The 21,775-nt window shown below is 36.4% G+C and overlaps 1 protein-coding gene across 10 annotated transcripts in view; it reads right to left on the bottom strand.

Annotated features, from left to right (window-relative positions):
- PTPRK (protein tyrosine phosphatase receptor type K) overlaps nt 1–21,775 on the bottom strand; it is a 594,471-nt gene that overhangs the window by 248,735 nt on the left and 323,961 nt on the right. For all 10 annotated transcript variants that reach the window (XM_070461331.1, XM_070461333.1, XM_070461334.1 and 7 more), the window contains exon 6: nt 17,383–17,557. In XM_070461331.1, the coding sequence (XP_070317432.1) occupies nt 17,383–17,557 (175 nt within the window). The remainder of the gene's footprint in view (nt 1–17,382; nt 17,558–21,775) is intronic.

Genomic DNA, 21,775 nt, shown 5'->3' with positions numbered 1-21,775 from the left:
CCCCTATCAGCAAAGTGATGTAGCTGCTTTTTAATACACCATCTAGGTTTATCAGAGCGTTTCCTGTAAGAAGCAAGGGTCTTTTAATTTCATGGCTGCAGTTACCATCTGCAGTGGTTCTGGAGCCCAAGAAAATAAAGTCTGTCACTGCTTCTACTGTTTCCCCATCTATTTGCCATGAAATGATGGGACTGGATGCCATGATCTTAGTTCTTTGAACGCTGAGTTTTAAGTCAGCTTTGCCACTCTCCTCTTTCACTTTCAAGAGGCTCTTTAGTTCTTCACTTTCTGCCATCAGGATGTGTCATTGTCATATCTGAGGTTTTTGATACTCTCCCAGCAATCCTGATTCCTGCTTGAGTTTTACCCAGCCTGGCATTTTGCATTTTGTACTTTGTATATAAGTTAAATAAGCAGGGTGACAATATACAGCTCTGACATACTCCTTTCCCAATTTGGAGCCAGCCCACTGTTCCATGTCCAGTTCTAACTGTTGCTTCTTGACCTGCATACAGGTTTCTCAGGATGCAGGTAAAGTGGTCCGGTATTTCCATGTCTTTAAGAGTTTTCCAGTTTGTTGTGATCTACACAGTCCAAGGTTTTAGCGTAGTCAATGAAGCAGAGCTAGATGTTTATATATCCCATAACATCGCCCTATTGAAATTCTCTACTGAAATGTTAAATAATCATTTAACATTATTCTGGAATCATGACAATTTAAGTTCATTAATGTCGACATTATTTGAACTTTGATTGCACTACCTCTGTAAGTTCACAGAAAGACTCTGTGAGCCCATCTCATAGCATCTCTTTGGATTTCTACTCAGCAAACACAGAAATGGAGCTATCCTGCAAGTGAATAATTTGAAAAAGAGACTGTGACTCATGATTTGACTTTCAACATGACCACCTTGAATATAAAAATAGAGTTAGTGGAGAAGAAAATTTCCTCCAGAGCATATATTAAAACTTTTCTAAATCCTGCTTCAAGAAGCTGAAAATAAAACAATAATGGTAGTCTCAGTTCAGTCGCTCAGTCGTGTCCAACTCTTTGCGACTCCATAAATCGCAATAAGTAGTCTACAGAGAAAGAAATTAATAAAAAAAAAACAACAACAAGAAGCCAGAGAGTCTTCAGATTTTCATCTGACTTTATCAAAGGTGACTGGACCAAACAAAAACCCACCTTGCTGAGTACCATCCAGGAAGCTGCCTGAAGTTTTTAATATTCTAATGAAATTAAGGATAAGAGCTAATGGACTTTGTTTTATTACCAAGCACTATGCCCTCAAAAAGAAGACAGGCTATTGGATTCAGAATAATGTATTTTCCACAATCAAGGAACTTTTGAAATCCAGAGAATCTTATCAGAGGCATAAAATATTTCCAAAATCTTCACAGAACTACAGAGTCAATTCATAATTCTTGGTTTAAAATCCAAGAAGAATGTTCAGGAAAGAAGGGAGGAAGAATGCTGAAGGAATATCAGAATAGTTAGGTTTCTTAGCTTTACACAGACCACAGATGTACAGGATTCTGCCTAGATTCTAAAAAAGCCATCCAAGACTTGCTGAATCTAGGTTGAGTGAGCACGTTGGCTTCTTGGACGATTATTGAAAGAAACTAGAAATGAGAAAGGAATTTTAGTATTATCATTCACAAAGAATAAGTATAATAATATGTTATAATTTAAAGACTAGATATCCATGCAGCTACTATAAAAACAGAATTATAAGACCCTAAAGATCATGTATCTTATTTTTATTAGCAAAAATTACAATGACCAGCCAATGTAACTGTTAAAAAATGTCAATGAAATCAATGAATTGGAGTTTTTAATGTTTATAATAAAATAATATTTGTTATTTAAAGTGAATTGAAGAGAGGTGAGAAAGAATATAAGTCTGATGATACTTAAAATAAGTTCTCTTTTATTTTAGTATTTCAGAGAAATTCTCTCATAAGAATCAAAGAAACTACACACTTTCATCAAGAGGATATACTTCTAACACCCCACAGAAAGAAATGTGCTGCTAATAACAAAAGATATTCATAAAAAACACTGTCAATTATATCTTGCAATGTTGCTAAATTGTTCAATCAGGGCATTGGTAACAACAGAACATTTTAATTTCAGTATCAAAAAATTATCAGTATCAGCTGCTTAAACCCATTGTAGATAAATAGGATAATACTGAATACTTCAAATTATAGCCAAATAAAGCAAAAATAGAGAAAATTTAAAGTGTTTGAGAATTTTTTATACAATTGTGATAAACGTCTTATAATTATCTTATGAATAGTTTCATGTAACATCACAGGCTCAAGATGATGAAAGGTCACTAACATAGTGCCAAACACATTTTTATGAGATAAATTCAATTATAATTGCTGTGACTATTCCAGCCACAATTTAGACATAGAATCCAATTATCCATTTCATTTTCATTTATACCTCATGGGCTAGATCATTTATCATGTTTCATGATAATGATCAGAAGACACATGGAAAGTGATTTCTGGAGGTAACAAATTACCTACCGTATTAGCATAGCTTATGAGATCCTGTCAACAACTACTATGCATAAATATGAGGTAATTAAATTTACAATGTGCAGGAGTGTTTGATATGCTGCTTGCTTCCTTCACAGCTGCCAAAAATCTAGGTTGCTAAATGCAGCAAAACCGTTTGGTTGCAAATCAGGAATCATTATGCCCCAGAACTCCAACAGGTAGCTGGTATGCTGTGGCTCCAGAGGCTGAGATGCATCTTTCATCATCTGGTATTATTACTTCTTGCCACCAGCCCATCAATCATTACCGTGCAGACAGCTTGAAACGATAGCCCTGGACCCTCACATTACTGCTCCTTGAACTCTCTCTCATCCATCTTTTGCATCATTCCTGATTCAGAGCTAAGTACCCTCTCCCAGCTGCAAAACCAAGTGTGAACCTGTAATGCCTTTAACCTATAGTGCCTCTCTAATAGTAATTGATTTCCCTTTATTACAGAGCCACTGTTCAGAAAAGAAAACCCATGCTCGCTGATGCTGAAAGATGATTTTGAAAAGATCCAAGTTACGGAATTCCAGTAATAGCAGGAAAATACATTATTTTGTTTTGTTTTGCAAGTTAGGCTTCAGAATTGCATTAGTATTTCTACTTGAATATTTATTCATAACACTCAGAAACACAGACTTAGATATAGACAGATATAGATACCTCTGAGTGCAAAGTACATTAGCCAGAAAGAAATGATAGCCTATGACATGTACATAAATACAATACTATAATCTGAAAACTAGTAATCAGAGTTCCAAATAAACTTTACAGTAAAAATCAGAACTTTAAGGTACTTGGTAGGTTGAAACTGCAAGATCTGTTTTCAAACTTGACCCAATGCAAATAAAAGGGATTAAAAGTTAGGTGCAAGAATATTTGTGAAAACTGCCTTTTAAATTAAGTCTCTCACTGACACATTTTTCCCTGATTGCTAAGAGAACCTTCAAAAATGATACCAGCTACACAGTGGTTGGTGTACAATAAACTATCCAAGACTTAAGGGGTTTAATTCTGCTCTATCTGAATGCTGTTATAAAAGTTTAATAAATCAAAATGATCAAAATGTTCCAGTGGCAGATTGGGATTCAGTTTCCAATTCAAATTCTCTTTAATATATAGCTCCTCTGACATCTTGCATTTCCACCATCCATGTTGAATCCCAAACACCTCGCTTTCCATCATTGTGATGTATCAACCAGTCTGGTCATGGTAACTACTTTTTAACAACCCTGCACAATACAAAGAAATGTCAAACCTGGTTGGGGTTTTAACATAGAATAATTAATGGCAGGTGGGAACTCTTTATCCTTAAGTAAATATTTTTAAATGACCTGATGCAGTGAGTGACATTCTTTGAGGACTGAGAAATGCTGCTGAACAGGAGCCTTAGAAAGAAAAACTGCCTTCCTTTCAATGCTTTAAAAAATTGATGTAAGAAAAAAACATATCTAGGAGCATTATTATCAGGGGCACTCAAATTCTGAAGAGCAGAAAAAGTGGAAAAGTCTTTGGAGAGCTTGCTTTATTTCTATGAAGTACAAAGTTTTTACAAAGAACAGGAAGATTTTCACTTAACAGATCATCTCAAACCCCAAAAAAAGCAATCTACATGAAGCAGCAGGGAGAAAATATTTACACATACTATATCTCACATGTGTTTATTTCATATATGAATAATGTATGAATAAAGAAAGACATTATATTTAACCATGTCAGGACTCTTTTTCCAAATTTTCTATTTAATTGCATACATCTGCTCTTATCCTAAGTTTAGCAACATGAAAAATTCTAATAATATTCGCTAAAGACTCTGAAATGGAAGCTTCCAAAAGAACTTCTATACACTAGAATTTCTCTACACTGTCTATTTAATTTATCTTGTATTGAATCTCTGTTAATAACCTTCAACTAGCTGAAGCCTTTTCCATATGCCCAAAGATTTAAAACCTGTCTCTCCAGTGACCCAAGCAAGAATTTACAACTAAAATGACCATCTATGCTATCAAGTAAGTTCTACAGGCATTCCAAACCTTCGTCCATAATACTATATTTGACCTAGTATCCCAGGTTGACTATTCCATCTTTGGTCATTTCATGATGTCCTTAACATCATCACTCAACTCTGACTTGTCCTTTCCAACACAACCCTCCTTAAGGCTGTCTTACCATCTCAAGTGTTTAAGATTTTTAGAGCCCCTAAACTTACTCCCTGAAAACTCATTATTCTCCAAATCATCTCTCATCCTAGTTTTCTGAATCAGATGTGAAGATGTGAGTAACCTACTGCAAAACTCCCAAAAGTTCCCAGATCAAATGATAATAATTGTTCATATTCCTTAGTCAGGCATTCAAATTGCTCCATAGTTAGGCCTCAAAGTACAATTTCAGGGTCACATCAGACTTCCCTGTGAAACACTGTGTTGGGGTCTATATGTAACAATAGCCCTTGAGAGCATGTCTTTACCTGTATCACACCCTCGGCTTGAAATGCTCATGTTTATATTCAACTATCCAAATCCTACCCATCCATCACTGGTAAGATGGATGTCTGCCTCTTCCACAGCTCATTCCCTGACTGGTAAAGTCAAGAATGAGGCTGCTTTCTCTGGCCTACACATTAAGACCATGCCATTCATATGGCACTTTACAGTCTATGCTGTGTCTGTTTCTTGAACAATTACTTGATTATATCAGCTGGGTTCTGGCCATGGTCCTGGCTATAGAAATGCAATAGTAAACAAGCAAAAGGGAAGAGCCCTTGACAGTTACTTGAGAGGTGGAGGCAGATGTTAGGAATGCAATAATATACTGAAGAAATGTGCAGATGCACTGCGGACAGAAAATGCCTGGGCCCTAAGGCTGAAGAGAGCGTGAGCAAGTGAAAGCAAGTCAGGGCTGCTCGAGTTGGGTGAGTAAAGGAGAATCTGGACTGAGGAGGTGGGCAAAGCCAGATGACAATGGGTCTTGGGGACTGTGATGAGACATCTGGAACTAATACTGCCTAACCAAGAAGCCGTAAGAATCAGAAGAGCAGTCAGTCTGTCAGCTACTGTGTGAAGACTGACTCAGAGGGGGCAAGTGCTGATGGGGGGAGACCAGTGAGCACTCTTTACAAAAGTATAGTAAAAAGCTCACAGATACACAGAGCAACTAGTGATTCCCAGATAGCTCAGTTAGTAAAGACTCTGCCTGCAATGCAGGAGACCCCAATTTGATTCCTGCATCAGGAAGATCCGCTGGAGATGGGATAGGCTATCCACTCCAGTATTCTTGGGCTTCCCTTGTGGCTCAGCAGATAAGGAATCCGGCTGCAGTGAGGGAGACCTGGGTTCGATCCCTGGGTTGGGAAGATCCCCTGGAGAAGGGAAAGGATACCCAACTCCAGTATTCAGGCCTAGAGAATTCTATGGACTGTATGTATAGTCAGTGGGGTCACAGAGTCGGGACACCACTGAGTGACTTTCACTTTCCCTGACTACCAGTCCAGAGATAGGAGGGGGAAGGGGCAAGACAGGCATATGGGATTAAGAGATACAAAATATTATGTACAAAATAAGTAACAAAGATATATTGTACTACATAGGGAAATAAAGCCATTATTTTGAAATAACTTTAAATGGAGTATAATCTATAAAAGTATTGAATCATTATGTTGTACACCTGAAACTAATATATTATAAATCAATTAAACATCAATAAAAATAAAGTCTCAGCACATAGAAATTTTTTCTTAATTTAAAAAAAGTAAAAAGTACAGTAAAAATAAAATGGTGATATGGATGAAAGCAATGGCCCTGATGGCAAAGAAAGTGCTGAGCACCCAAAGGATATGTAGTAAAACTCAGAAAATGAAAGAAATAGCCTATTAACATATGTATATCTAGCTGCTATATTTCACCCAACAATGTGAGTATATTTCAGACCACTGTCTTGAACAAATATTTGTTCTGCACATACTAATAGTAGGTGTTATAAAAAGATCTTTTGAAAACTTAGAGCTAAATACTCTGGAGAAAAAATATTATAAAACAAAACCAATGAATTTTCTTTTGTACTGGAAAATAACTATCATTTGACTTTTAAGTATTTTGGAAAAAACTGAGAGAAACCTGAATAAGATAACAATGTGAAAGTATGCATGTACTTGAGGGGAAAAAAAGAAAATCCAGGTGGAGGAAATAACAACTATAATAGTACAATGGCAGGAGTATGCTTGCTGTGGCTTAAGGAGGTGAGTGATAGAAAAGAAATTTTGAGTGGTATCCAGAGCATATTTCATTTAAATTCTTTGGACCAGAAAAGCACTGTGATTTTTCTTTTTCACTAATGTGAAGGAAATTCACTGGAGGGGGTAGCAGGTAAAATAAGAATAGTAATGGTTCTTTCCATACGCATATGATGATGATAGAATATCCAAGTGGCAATTAGGAAAATGTAAATAACCATGTGGGTAAAATTTCTTCCTAACAGTGGTATAGGTAATTAATCATTTGTTGTTTCTTTGTTGTTTTAACACAGGGACAGATTCTGTGCCGTTACAACTAAATCTAATTCTGAATTGTAGAACACTACAGAAAAGACAACAAAATATGTTCTTAGTTGAGGGCTCAGAAGGCAGAAAACAAAGCAAAACAGAGTTATCTTCTAAATTATATCCTAAAGTTAAATACAACCCTGTCCCTACAGCCCATGAGAGATAAGACCACTTCTGTAGGCCATAATTTCTCTAAAATGAACATCAGAGCTAAGAGAAAGCTGCATAGGGAGAGGTTGTAATGGATTTATGCACTGAGGAAAGCTGCTCATACTTTGCCACAATTATTTAATCTCTGTCTAGTCCTCAGCCTCCAAATCCTCATGTTCAACATTAAAATGTTATAATTTTTTTTTTTTTATAAAAACTAGTTAACTATGACCTAAACACAATCCATGCACAGAATTAGCAGAATATAAATGTTTATCTGTACTTATTTGTGTTGACCTTCGACTGTTTTTATTTCTTACTAGTCCAAATGTTTCTCAGAAAAGGAAATAACATGATTTATACTAACCCAGATGGAAAGGAAAGTTCTTTCTACGGTAAAAATATGATAAGCTTTGGTGAATAAGTTGGTTTTGACTAATTTACCTGATATTTACCTTCACTTAACATTTCATCAGCGGTTTCTGTTTCTGTGTATTTCTTAGTTTGTGCTTAGAAAGTCAGGTTCCTGATGCCATTTCACTAGTAAGCAGAATGTGGATTAGCTAGTTTTTAAAAAGATGTGAACATCTAATTTGTAAATAGTTTATGTTAACTGGAAAAAAGTTTAAAACTGAAACATCTGTCAATCATACACTGGTTGGGAAGCCTGCTATTACTGACTCTAGAAGATGAAGTGGTGGAAAAGTGGAAGAAATTCAAGATCTACAGTTAATGGAATCCAGTCCAACCACACCACTTATACCACCATCAGCACACACATATCACTGAAAACTATGAATTATCTCTCTGCTTTGATGATTTACTCCAGTCTATCAGCTATAGAGCTTCAGTTTCACATTTGATAAGACTCTCATAGTACAAATTATATGCCACATTATATACCAAAATAGTGCTTAATAAGTTTGGTAAATATCCATTGGTATATTTTCTACTTATTGGAGGATATTATTTTTCCCTTTATAAATTAAAAATCTGACCAAAATCAGTCAAAACTCTGTGCCCAAATATTCAAGAATTCAACATTCTCCTATACAATTAATTAAATTATACATTGCTTGAGAGCTAAGATTATGTCTGAGGTTTCTTAGTAATTTTCTGATGCCTATTATAACCAATTTAGTGAAAGTGAAGTGACAGTGAAAGTCGCTCAGTCATATCCGACTCCTTGCAACCCCATGGCCTATATATACAGTCCACGGAATTCTCTAGACCAGAATACTGAAGTGGGTAGCTCCAGGGAGCTACCAGGGATCGAACCCAGGTCTACCACATTGCAGGCGGACTCTTTACCCACTGAGCCACAAGGGAAGCCCAAGAATAGTGAAGTGGGTAGCCTATCCTTTCTCCTGTGGATCTGCCTGACCCAGGAATCAAACTGGGGTCTCCTGCACTGCAGGTGGATTCTTTACCAACTCAGCTATGAGGGTAGCCCCTTACCATTTTTTTTTTTTTTTTTTTTTGCCCCTTACCATTTTAAGTACTCAATAAAGGCTGTTAGTTGATTTTTCAATGAAGTTACAAATTGACTTCATTGCCTCCTTTTTGGTTTGGGCTTAGAGAAAGAAAAAGGAGGAGCAGGGAGGGGAATATAAATTACAAAATCTGGGAAGTTGACATAGATCCTTCAGAAGAAATATTTATCACAAACTCCAAGAAAATAGAATTGAGAGGCTCAGAAGAAAAGTGCAGACCTATAACCAGTGCTCTGAAATCAAATTCCCTAGAGTTCAACAGGGGGCTTCCCTGATAACTCAGATGGTAAAGCATCTGCCTGCAATGCAGGAGACCTGGGTTCAGCCCCTGGGTTGAGAAGATCCTCTGGAGAAGGGCATGGCAAGCCAGTGCAGTATTCTTGCCTAGAGAATCCCCGTGGACAGAGGAGCTTGGTGGGCTGCAGTGCATGGGTCTGCAGAGTCTGACATGACAGAGCAGCTAGGCACACAGAGTCCAGCAGAAAGAATGATTTGGCACATGATCATCCTGTTAGCTCTTTGATCCTCTTAAATTCTTAAGACGAAAGCGCCAACGAAAGCAAAGTCCTCAAAGACACATTCCAAAAAAAACCATGATCAGTGCCTCAACTGCTAAACATTAGACAGAGCTCTACATCTGATTCACCTATGCAAATACACTCAGAAATTCTTTGAGAAAGAACTCATTGCATTTTCATTTTTAAAACAAACAAGAAAATAAATAGCATGAAAATCACAGCTCTAGGGAGACAAGTGCTGTACTCTATAACTTTCAGCAAAGAGCACAAGGGAACACAAAGGAGGAGAAAATTAATAGGAAAAATTACTTGGAATAATGGAGCACAATAGTGGATAGAACAGTGTTTCAGTAATAAAATACTACCTAAAATAAAGGACATCCAGTATCCTTTTGCTCATTTAGAATTTAAAAATGTTCCAGACATCTTGTACATTGAATGGAATCACCTGAATTACAAGCAGCTCCTATGGATGAGAGGAGACTCCAAATATTCCTTTTATCACACTCAAGGGTACAAATATAGCGTTTTTACACATGCCACATTTGTGGTCGCCTCCAAATTTGACACATTTGGTATCTCCTTACTGAGTGCAGGTATCTCCCTAACACAGGGGCAGTTGGGGAAAATTTGGCTTTCCAAATTTTAAAAATGTGGTTTATGCTTGTGTTCTTACTCTTAAACTGAATTCTCCAAGATAACTCTAAATTTGCTGTCAAGTTGACTAGTTTTTACAATAGAAGCAAAGAAAAGGGATTTTTAAGTCATTGTTAGAAAAAGAATCTATACATGAATTCAAGAGTCAGCTTGAATGAAAAATAGCTGTGCTATGAAAACTAGCTAACAATCAACAGTGTGTGGTATTAAAGAGAATGCTAAAGGATGCAAGCTAGAAATTCCATGGCTTTTCAACCACCAGCTAACAAAAGTGTTAATATGTGTGTTTTCCACTTCTCAAGTGCCCTTCTTTCTATTATAAAAACACTAAAATGAGAATGTCAGATATGATTTTTAGCTGATATATACAAAAGACTACAACAAGTTGGTTAAATCAAGATTGTTTTTCAGGTGAGAAAAAAATCCATGCTAAACAAAAAGTACCCTCCTAGTTCATATAAGACTGGTTCAGATACTACAAAAAACAAAGAGCCATCATCTTTTCCTCTATCCCAGTAATCTTCCCTCCATAGTAATCTTCCTATTCCCAGTAATCCCAGTTAAGGCAGGGATGTAGTTCATCATTCATTCCTTATATCTTTAAGAGTCAGCCCCACTGCTCTGACTTCAGCTACATTTTATTTATGAATTTTTAGAAGAGTATCATTTATATTTATGTAAAAAATATGCCGAATGCTGTAGCAAACAAAGATGGACTAGACAGACTCTAATAGAACATAAACTATACATGATTACAATAAGGGTAGAATCTGAAAGGTTCAAATGCAAATTTAGTGTTAGTTTGGACAGCTTTCCTTCACAGGTGTAGTGGGTAAGTTGCAGAGTACCCAAGCAACTCCATTAACAGTGCATCATTCCCCACAAAGTCCCATTTTGTACTGTTCCTTAACTTGTTACGATAACTCCCTTCTCCCACGTTACCAAGTTCCAAACTCTGCATGTCCTTCAAGGTAAAGTTGTACCTTTTATGAAAAACATCCTCAGTTCCTCTTTTATGTGAGTAGAATTATGACTCCCTCTGAATAACAATGATATCTTCTGCAGTCCCACTTACAGAAGTCCGCTACTGGTCATTTCAGTCATCTCTGCATATGCAGTCATGCAATCTTTAATATGTGTGAGAGGTGGTAACCTTTCTATCCCCACGTGGATGAGACCAAAGGATATGGCTATCCTGTGACCATCACAGACCCTGACTTAGCCAAAACTATGAACTCCAGAGTGAAGAACAGGAAAAGAACCTGGATCTCTCACAATTAAATGAACCAACCCTGAAGCCTATCTCTGCACCTTTCAGTTATAAAAGTCAGCAAATACCCTTATCCTTAATTTGCATTGTCCTGCAAAGCTTTCACTTTTCACTTTCATGCACTGGAGAAGGAAATGGCAACCCACTCCAGTGTTCTTGCCTGGAGAATCCCAGGGACGGTGGAGCCTGGTGGGCTGCCGTCTATGGGGTCGCACAGAGTCGGACATGACTGAAGCGACTTAGCAGCAGCAGCAAAGAGAAATACCAACAACAATCCAAAGTCCTTATGATTCCAACACTGAAATTTGCTTTACATGGCCACCTCCACTGGTACATGTGTTGACATTCACTTCGTTTTACAGCTAGAGGTCAGTGGTATTCATTAGGAATAGATAACAGTATTAATTGAATATGTATGTCCAGCAAATTTTAATAATGGCTATTACACACCACTGAAATGTTGTCTAAGTAATAACCAAGACAAAGAAAAGACTTTGCCTTTCACATTAAAGAACTTCAAAAATGTAATTAAGAGCTTCACAGATAGAAACAATAGAAAAGCATAGTTACCAAATGGGAATAGAAATTGAGTGTCAGTTGTAGCAATCAGAATTTTATAAAAGTTTATTGTGGGTCAGTTGGCTAGAAATTTAGTTACATCTTTGATTCAGCCAGGTGGAAACAAAAGGAGATCAAGAATGAGAATCTAATTTATGTCTGAGGAGGCCTTACAAATAGCTGAGAAAGGAAGAGAAGCAAAAGGAAAGGATAAAAGGAAAGATATATTGATTTGAATGCAGAGTTCCAAAGAATAGCAAGGAGAGATAAGAAAGCCTTCCTCATTGATCAATGCAAAGAAATAGAATGGGAAAGACAACAGATCTCTTTGAGAAAATTAGAGATAACAAGGGAATATTTCATGCAAAGATGGGCACAATAAAGGACAGAAATGGTATGGACCTAACAGAAGCAGAAGACATTAAGAAGAGGTGGCCAGAATACACAGAAGAACTGTACAAAAAAGATCTTCACGACCCAGATAATCATGATGGTGTGATCACTCACATAGAGCCAGACATCCTGGAATGCGAAGTCAAGTGGGCCTTAGGAAGCATCACTACGAACAAAGCTACTGGAGGTGATGGAATTCCAGTTGAGCTATTTCAAATCCTGGAAGATTATGCTGTGAAAGTGCTGCACTCAATATGCCAGCAAATTTGGAAAACTCAGCAGTGGCCACAGGACTGGAAAAGGTCCATTTTCATTCCGATCCCAAAGAAAGGCAATGCCAAAGAATGTTCAAACTACCACACAATTGCACTCATCTCACACACAAGCAAAGTAATGCTCAAAATTCTCCAAGCCAGACTTCAGCAATACCTGAACCATGAACTCTCAGATGTTCAAGCTGGATTTAGAAAAGACAGAGGAACCAGAGATCAAATTGCCAACATCCTTTGGATCATCAAAAAAGCAAGACAGTTCCACTTGCTTCTGCTTTATTGACTATGACAAAGCCTTTGACTATGTGGATCACAAACTGTGGAAAATTCCTCAAAGTATGGGAATACCAAACCACCTTACCTGCCTCCTGAGAAATCTGTATGCAGGTCAAGAAGCTACAGTTAGAAATAGACAGGGAACAATGGACTGGTTCAAAATTGGGAAAAAGAATACGGCAAGGCTGTACATTGTCACTCTGCTTATTTAACTTATATGCAGAACACATTACGTGAAATGCCAGGCTGGATGAAGCACAAGGGGGAATCAACATGCCAGGAGAAATATCAATAACCTCAGATATGCAGATGACACCACCCTTATGGCAAAAGGCAAAGAAGAACTAAAGAGCCTCTTGACGAAAGCGAAAGAGGAGAGTGAAAAACTTGGCTTAAAACTCAACATTCAGAAAACTAAGATCATGGCATCTGGTCCCAACACTTCATGGCAAATAGATGGGGAAACAGTGGAAACAGTTAGAGACATTTATTCTGGGGGGCTCCAATATCACTGCATATGTGACTGCAGCCATGAAATTAAAAGATGCTTGCTCCTTGGAAGAAAAGTTATGACCAACCTAGACAGCATATTAAAAAGCAGAGACATTACTTTGCCAACAAAGGTCTGTCTAGTCAAGGCTCTGGTTTTCCCAGTAGTCATGCAGGGATGTGAGAGTTGGACTATAAAGAAAGCTGAGTGCCGAAGAATTGATGTTTTTGAACTGTGGTGTTGGAGAAGACTCTTAAGAGTCCCTTGAACTACAAGGAGATCCAACCAGTCCATCCTAAAGGACATCAGTTCTGAATATTCATTGGAAGGACTGATGCTGAAGCTGAAACTCCAATACTTTGGCCACCTGATGCAAAGAGCCGACTCATTAGAAAAGACCCTGATGCTGGGAAAGACTGAGGGCAGGAGGAGAAGGGGACGACAGAGGATGAGATGTTTGATGGCATCACCGACTCGATGGACATGAGTCTGAGTAAGCTCCAGGAGTTGCTGATGGACAGGGAGGCCCGGCGTGCTGCAGTCCATGGGGTCACAAAGAGTCGGACACAACTGAGCGACTAAACTGAACTGAACTGAGCGTTTCATTGTGTACATGTACCATGTGGCAGAAACCAACACAGTGTTGTAAAGCAATTATCTTTCAATTAAATTCTTTTAAAAGAATGAGAATCTATAACATAACAGACTACAGGTGGTGCTTTTTATCTGAAGTTTATAAACACATTTCAATGTGTATTTCACATTTTTTACACTTCCATCTTGTAGAAACACTGAGCAAAACATCTGCTCTTCATTTCGTCTCTGTAGAATCTTTGTCAATAAAGATTGGCTTCCACAAACTGAAAATGTTATCATTACTCAAAATGATCTGGAAGCAAAGCTAAAGTCATGATAAAGTATACTCTATTTCAGCATTTTTTTCCCCTCTGTCTGTGGGAACACAGAGATCAATACTCTTCAACATGAGAATTCTGCAGTGAAATTTTCATTTGTAACAAACAGCAACCAAAGAGCCTTAAGCATGCCCTGTCACTTTCAGTTTAGGAGAAAATGCACTAATAAACTCTTACCCTTGGGTCATCTTTGACAACAGGCAATACTATGCCAGATCTTATTAAAGACTATTCGTATCACTGCCCCAAAAATTTCCTTTAAAATTACCATCTTTTTTATCCATGTAACAGGATGTCAGCTTTGAAAGTGCCAATGAGAGACAAGACTTGTCACCACAGTTAATTCTCAGCACTATTTCAACACCAGGAGAGCTGACCCCAAAGGGTGTATTTTGAGGTTAGCAATATTTATTTTTGGTGGTTATTGAACAAACAAGAGAATGTATTGTTTCATATTAGTTTTCAAATCAAACTCCAAGCAAAGTATCACCTGTAAGTGTTAAATATACATCAAAGTAAAATATACGAAAAAGAAAAGGAACAGTGCCAAAACTATCAAAATATATTTCTAAAATGTAAACAGATTCTGGATAGTACACTCACAGCACCATCATATCTTTATCCAACAAGTATAATATAAAATGTAAAACAAAATACAGGTTAAATGGCAGGAACATCATAAAAAAACAAAAAGGAAAAAAGGGGAAAGAAAAATAGCTAAGATTTTCTATGAAATTCAGAGTTTCCTTTTATAAATGTTATTGAAATAATTAGTTACTTCTCAAGTAGTACTCCTAGAATAGCCATAATATAGGTTCTCTAAACAAAGAAAAGCAAGCTCTGATAAAATCTACTTTTCAATTCAGATAAACAAAGAAGATCTAATAATCCAAAATAAATCTCTTTTAAAATAAACAGGCACTAAATGCCTATCTGAAAGAAGGAAATTTACGTTTAAAGGGAGCACCTAGATAAAGCCTTCAACTCTACCTTTTATAACTGTTGAATACATTAGAGGCCACTTCTTCAAAAAATTTTATATCTATAGATCTATATTTATGCCTCTCTCTATATATATGGGTCAGGACGATCCATATATATATGGGTCAGGGTGATCCCCTGGAACAGGAAATTGTACCCCACTCCAGTATTCTTGCCTGGAAAATTTCGTGGGCAGAGGACCCTAGAGCGCTACAGTCCCTGGGGCCACAAAGACTCAGACACAACTGAGCACACACACACACACACACACAAACACACACACACGCACACATGCACACGCGCACACACACACACACACACACATAAAATGGTAGGTTAGTCAAAAGCACTCGAGCTGCATTATTAAAGCTACTGTCTCCGTCAGTGGCTGCATATCGTGAATGCACATACAGCCTCGTGAAGATACAGCAAGCACGATGACTCAGGAGCACACCCACCTTCCCATATCCATAGCATATTAATCACTCTGAAGATTACCCAAGGACACCTTCAGGCTTTTCAAAGGCACCGCCAGGCTCAGGCGAGAAGGATGCAGGAAAAGGGCTCACCAAAGATGAATATACAAACATATACGAATACATGTTAAATTGTTTACCTAAACACTGGAGTTAAAGATTACCTTATTTTCTTGTTAGAATGAATTGGGGCTGTGATTTCATGAACTAAAGCATGTGCTATAAGGTGACTCTGGAGCTATAAGCAAAGTTTTATTTGTAATAGTTCTATCCAATTTACAAAGATAAACTTTTCTTTTTTAATGAGCTACAGAATCTCTCAAGACAAAAGCATTACAAGCAGCTAATAGCATTATTTAATAATGTTAATGTGAGATAAAGCTTTGGTGGAAAGAAATGAGCCCAGCACCAGGAGTTAAGAAACATGGAATTAAATTCTGGCTCAGCCAGTTATTACATCTTTGTGGCCTTGGGCAATTATCAAATAGTCTGAATTTCAATTTTCTTCTGAAAGTACTAAAGGTTAAAGTATTAAAATCAAGTAAATCTAACAATGAAATAATACACGTAAAAGACATTTGATGTTAAGCATTATAAAATGTATTAACTTGAATGTGGATTATCTCATTTTCTCCTTCTAGCCTCTAAGCACTGACACTTGCCTTGCTCTCTGCCTGGTGATCCTTCTTTTTCTTACCCCTGCCCCTCAAAACTACAACCTTCATCTGAGCAACTTTTTCTCAACTTTCAGATTCTATCTCAAAGAAAGTCAATGACAAAGGCCTTCCCCGACACCTCTGACAAATCTCAGTCCAGATGAAATGTTTTTGTTAAAATCTGCCAAACTTCTCCTTGAAGAGACTTATATGGTTTATAATTATTTTCATTTGTTATTATAAACAATTGATGCATCATAATCTATTCATCAAAAGTTGCTTTTCCTCTAAATTTTCACATGGCTGATGTCCTCATTTTTGCAGAATTCAGCTCAGTTGTCATGTTCACAAAGAAGCCTTCCAGATCATCTTAACTAAACCATCAATCCCCCTCATTTCATATATTTATTTTTAGTCATAACACATCCCATGATGTGATGCTACAATTTCATATATGTTGTGCCTATTATATCTCAGTGTTAAGCTACACAGGGAAAAGAAAGTGAAGTTGCTCAGTCGTGTCCAACTCTTTGTGACCCCATGGACTATATAGCCTGCCAGGCTCGTCCATCCATGGGATTTTCCAGGCAAGAATGCTGGAGTTGGTTGCCACTTCCTTCTCCAGGGGATCTTCCTGACCCAGGGATCAAACCTGGGTCTCCCGCACTGCGGGCAGACTCTTTACCATCTGAGCCACCAGGGGAAGCCCTACATATATAAGGGAGGGTCTTTGCATTTTACTAACCATTGTATCTCCACAACCTAGAACAGTGAATTATATAGGAACTCAGTCAATGTTCAGTAAATGGAATATACATTGTGCACTTGTACTTGTTTTTCCAGTATCCATTAAAGAAAAGTACCAATATATCATAATCTCTCACCAATTCCTCTGGTAGCCTTAAATTGATGGCAAAATAAAGGATTTACATATGTTTAGCCCTGTTGGAGTATTAAATAGGTTTCTTTTGATAAAAATCACTTACTGAAAACTTGCGTGACACATTATATAACAGTCTTAATTTGACCTCAAGACATTTTCAAAACTTATAACAATATAGTTTTTACAGTGATTTGAGATAAAGAGCACTAGATTTAAAAATCAATCCAAATATCTACAAAAGTTGCTTTTGTTCTAATGAAGCCATGCAATTTCATGAAGTGAAAGCAATTTTACTTTACCTCTTACAATAAGTTGAGCAAAATTGGACACACCAGAACCTCGTTCTGATTGAGTTACACAGCGATACAAATCCTGGTCAGTTTTTGTCACTTCTTGCAATCTAAAGGAAGCAGCAAATCTTCTGTGATTGATGTTCTTAGTCTGAGCCACAGGTATATCTTCACCATTTCGTCTCTGTAAACAAAAACCAATCTTTTATAAAACAGGGTTTTAACATTTCCAGAAATTTAAAGCATCTTGGCAACCAACATCTGTGATAACTTACTATTTATTAAAATTAGGATGAAAATATCTGTGTAGCCCCACAAATTTTCACTGTTGTCTTTCAATCACAAAAAGGATGTAAGTTAATATTGGTATCTGTTAAGGGGTATACTGCTAAACTATAATAGTAATCTCAGTTTTCCGTAAAATTTCTATTAGCCTAGAGTATATGAATTAGCAGAACAGATAATGGCTTCTTGGTAAATAATTCACTGCCATCTCCCTTCTCCCAGGCTTTATATATGTAAAGTCTTCTTTTAGCCCTTATACTGCACTGCATGCGCTTAATAGGTTTGTCCCTTCCAGGAGACTGAGTCCATGGTCGATGCATATCAGTATTCTAAATGCATAGCATGCGATCATGACAGGATGACTATAAAATACTAATGAATAATTTACAGTCAAGCCAAAATCTGTACTCTTTACAAACTTTTATCTCTTTGGCATTAATGACAGCCAATTTATACCATTTAAAAGAAGTAATCAAAGGAACCTAAAAGTTAAAAGCATATCTGTCAACTTTCAAAATGAACTATTGGAAAACATATTTATAATATCAGGATGCCTCAAACAAGACCATAAAGAATGTGGTTGACAAATTCAACTCTAATAAAATTGCTAACTTCTATATATTGAATGATATCATATATAAAGTGAAAAAAGCAAGCCACAAACCATGATAAGGTATTTGTCATAAAAATAACCATCAAAGATAAATAGTCAGGTTATGTAAAATTCTTCTACAGTTCAATAAGGAAAAAGACAAATAATCCTGTCAACAGATGGACAGGCTATAAAGAGAGAAAATGTGTATGTATAATAACCATGAAAAGAGATCCTCAGCCTAAATTTAAAAATTCTTTTAGTCAAAGATAGCACAAAGGGCAAAGAAAGGCCACAACTATGAAAGATAAATGGCCATGATCCTCATTCTCACTTCTGATAGGTAAAATGCTAAGTATTCCTAGTGTCCTTTTACATTATTTGATGTATCATCTCATCAAATAGTGTAAAATAGAATAGTAAAATTACCTGTGGAAGTGTAAATGGTTAGTCATGTTAGAAAATTATTTGCTACTATCTCGTAAAGCCGAAATGCATAAAACATAGAACTGAATAGGTCCATTTCTACATTTGGATCACCCTTTCATGTGTGATCACAGATATGTACAAGAATGCTCAACTCAGAATCATTTGTAATAGTTAAGTATGGGAAAGATCCCATAAAATATACCTGAGTAGTAGATAAATGAACTGAAATTTATCCAATCAGTAAAATTCAACATGGCAGTTAAACTAAGCAAACTAAAACCAGTACAGTCCTGGTAAAAAATCTAGAACATCTCCTATATTCCTCTGAAATATATGTTTAAATCTTAGGGGAAAAGTTGCTTAGAAAAATTAAGAGACAAAAATGCAAAATGTCAGTTTCTACTAAATTAGAGTGGTGGGCATGTAAGTGGTCAATTTTTGTTTTTGAATGTTTGAAATACTTTGCATTTTTAAACAAGTAAATAATAAAGGAATTAATTACTTTAATAAGTTTTAAAATGATAAAATCTGCTGTATCTTTAACACTCTTCTCTGTATCTGAAATGATACATGCATGCATATTATCTTGCATATATGCATGTGTCTGTATACACATATATACCTGCAGATAAAAAGTCCCAAATTTGACATTGGCATTTTTCATCCATTGAGTGTTTTGTTAATTCTTTGTTCCTAACCACAAAGAGTAAGAGCAGCTTATACTCACCAGCCCTAAAATATAAATTCATAAAACGCAGCCTGAATTCTCTTTCTCTATAAATCACATAACAAACAAAAAAACTTTATGCATGCAAATCTCAACCTGCATTTTTTCAGTTATCACATTATTTAATATGAATTTTCCAACCAGAAGGCAGACCATGACCCAACACTCATACAGCTACCTGCCCTCACCTCATCTCCCCTAACTTACACCTCCAGTGATGCTCTCCATCTTCCACCACCTTTCTTATTACCATTTGTAGTTCTCAGTTCTTCCTTCGGCAAGACCGGTCAACTCCCACGTCCTACCCTGCCTTCTAAATTATCTTACTCATGCACAAACACACTCACATCTTTTAGCACCGTCTTTCAAGATGGATTTCAAAATCTATCTTCTTCTGTGATGAGTTTACCCTTAATGTTTTACTCTTAATAATGATTATGCCATCCTTCCATCTTCATTGTCAGTCATCTCACAGTAACACTTTCCTCCAAACTTTTCCCAAAGGAAGGCACAGTGTCTTCTACTTTACCCTCTATCCCAGTTCCTCACTTGCAGACTGCTCTTTCACAATCCCACTCAAACAACCTCTCAACTTCTGGAATTCCCAGCTTGCGCAATGACTTCCAATCAATTATCTACCAGGTCAAATTATCCTCTCCACCATAGTTCTGTAAATATTCTCATGATCCCCAAATTCACCTAGGCCTCAGCCACGCTCATCAGCCTTCACTGTTACCTGGTTCCTGTGCTAAAATAGCATTCTCAATCTGAATCACAATTGTTGGTGAGATTGTCTCCTAATCCTTCAGTCTTCTGCACTGTTAGTGAGACCTCACCTTCTGACTCTAATTTACTTTATAAGCAGCGATTTCAGAAATTTTCACTAGCCTGGAAGAATTCCAAATTTTTAAAAACTTTCCATTGTTTATGTACTGCCAATATAGGATCTACTCTCTTTCTTTGCAACAGTTACAACAACACTACTGACTTCTGCTGGAATCAGTCATTTGCTCTTAAAAAATCTGAATTACCCAACAATGGACACCAACAACTCTTAGGTATTCCTAGATGATGCCCATGATGACATGAGCTATGAAGTCAAACATGTCCTCTCAGCCTCAAGATCACATTTCATCAATTTAAACATACTCTTCCACCTGCCATCTCCACTGAAACTGTCATGAATAGGGTCTCAGAAACTCAGAGATTATCATAAAAATTTAATCACCAGCATTTCTACCTTGAATCACTCCTATTACATATTCTATATCTGTCCTTTTACCTTTTTGTGTACTGAAATCATCCTGAAGGTAGGGTTTCAAATCTTGCATTTTTTCTTCCACAGCATCATATTATGCAATATGTTATCATTATTTTGTGGATGAAGTTCTTTGTTAAAATGTACTAAGTTTATATACGTGATATTTTTAAAGATAAGAGTCATGTAAAACTTCCTTAGGCTTTGATAAATTATTATAACAAAACATACAATAATTATTAATTAAAGTGAATACTAAAGGGAAGCTACAGAAATATAGAAACTCAAGGACATCTAGAGATCATTTATGCAAAGTTCTTTCTGAGCTAAACCACAATGTAGAGATGGCTGAGGGCTCTACTTAAGGTGATCACATCAGGAGATCACTACATTGATTACATTTTGTTTGTACATGTTTTTTATTACACTAATAAAGCTATAACATGTATATGCTTAAATAGGATATACATTGTTTATATAATTAATGAGTATAGTACACTTAGGTGCTAATTATCTCTCAAAATAACAGTAAGAATAATTATAGCCATAATTTCAGATTTTTCTTCCAAAATCACTTAATAAGCCCCTCCATGTACCTCATGTTATATTAGCTGTTATCCTGATTCTATCACTGTTCTCTATTTCAAATTTTCTGTGATAGTCATTTCCATTTATCGATTATAAAATCAAAATCCAGAAAAATTAGAAATATGATAAATAGCCTGTTAGTAGCAAGATTAAAACTCAAAGCTAGGTTTAAAGATACAAAATTTAGTAATATTTCCTCTACAATAAACCAGAGCTGTTTTTGCTTCATTTATATCACAGGTCCAGTCAAATGAGTTGATTATTTGTTGTTGAGTCCTTATCAATGCATTATATCAATGAGAAAATGTAGTCTACTACACTAGACATTGCTTTATTTACTTTATTTGCTTCAAGTAATGCATTTTATTTACTTCAAGCAATGCATTAAATTTAAAAGTAGCAGTTTATGACATGTACATTTCAGAAATCAAAAATAATGATAACTTTTTATTTTATAATCCAAAATAATAGATCTTTGCCTGCCTACAAGGTATCAATTTAGCAGAGTAGGCAGGGCTATGAA

Source organism: Odocoileus virginianus, chromosome 34 (genome assembly GCF_023699985.2).
Source record: "Odocoileus virginianus isolate 20LAN1187 ecotype Illinois chromosome 34, Ovbor_1.2, whole genome shotgun sequence".
NCBI classification, from domain to species: domain Eukaryota; kingdom Metazoa; phylum Chordata; class Mammalia; order Artiodactyla; family Cervidae; genus Odocoileus; species Odocoileus virginianus.
The sequence above is the reverse complement of the archived record's forward strand: the minus strand, read 5'-3'. Positions and strand labels throughout refer to the sequence as shown.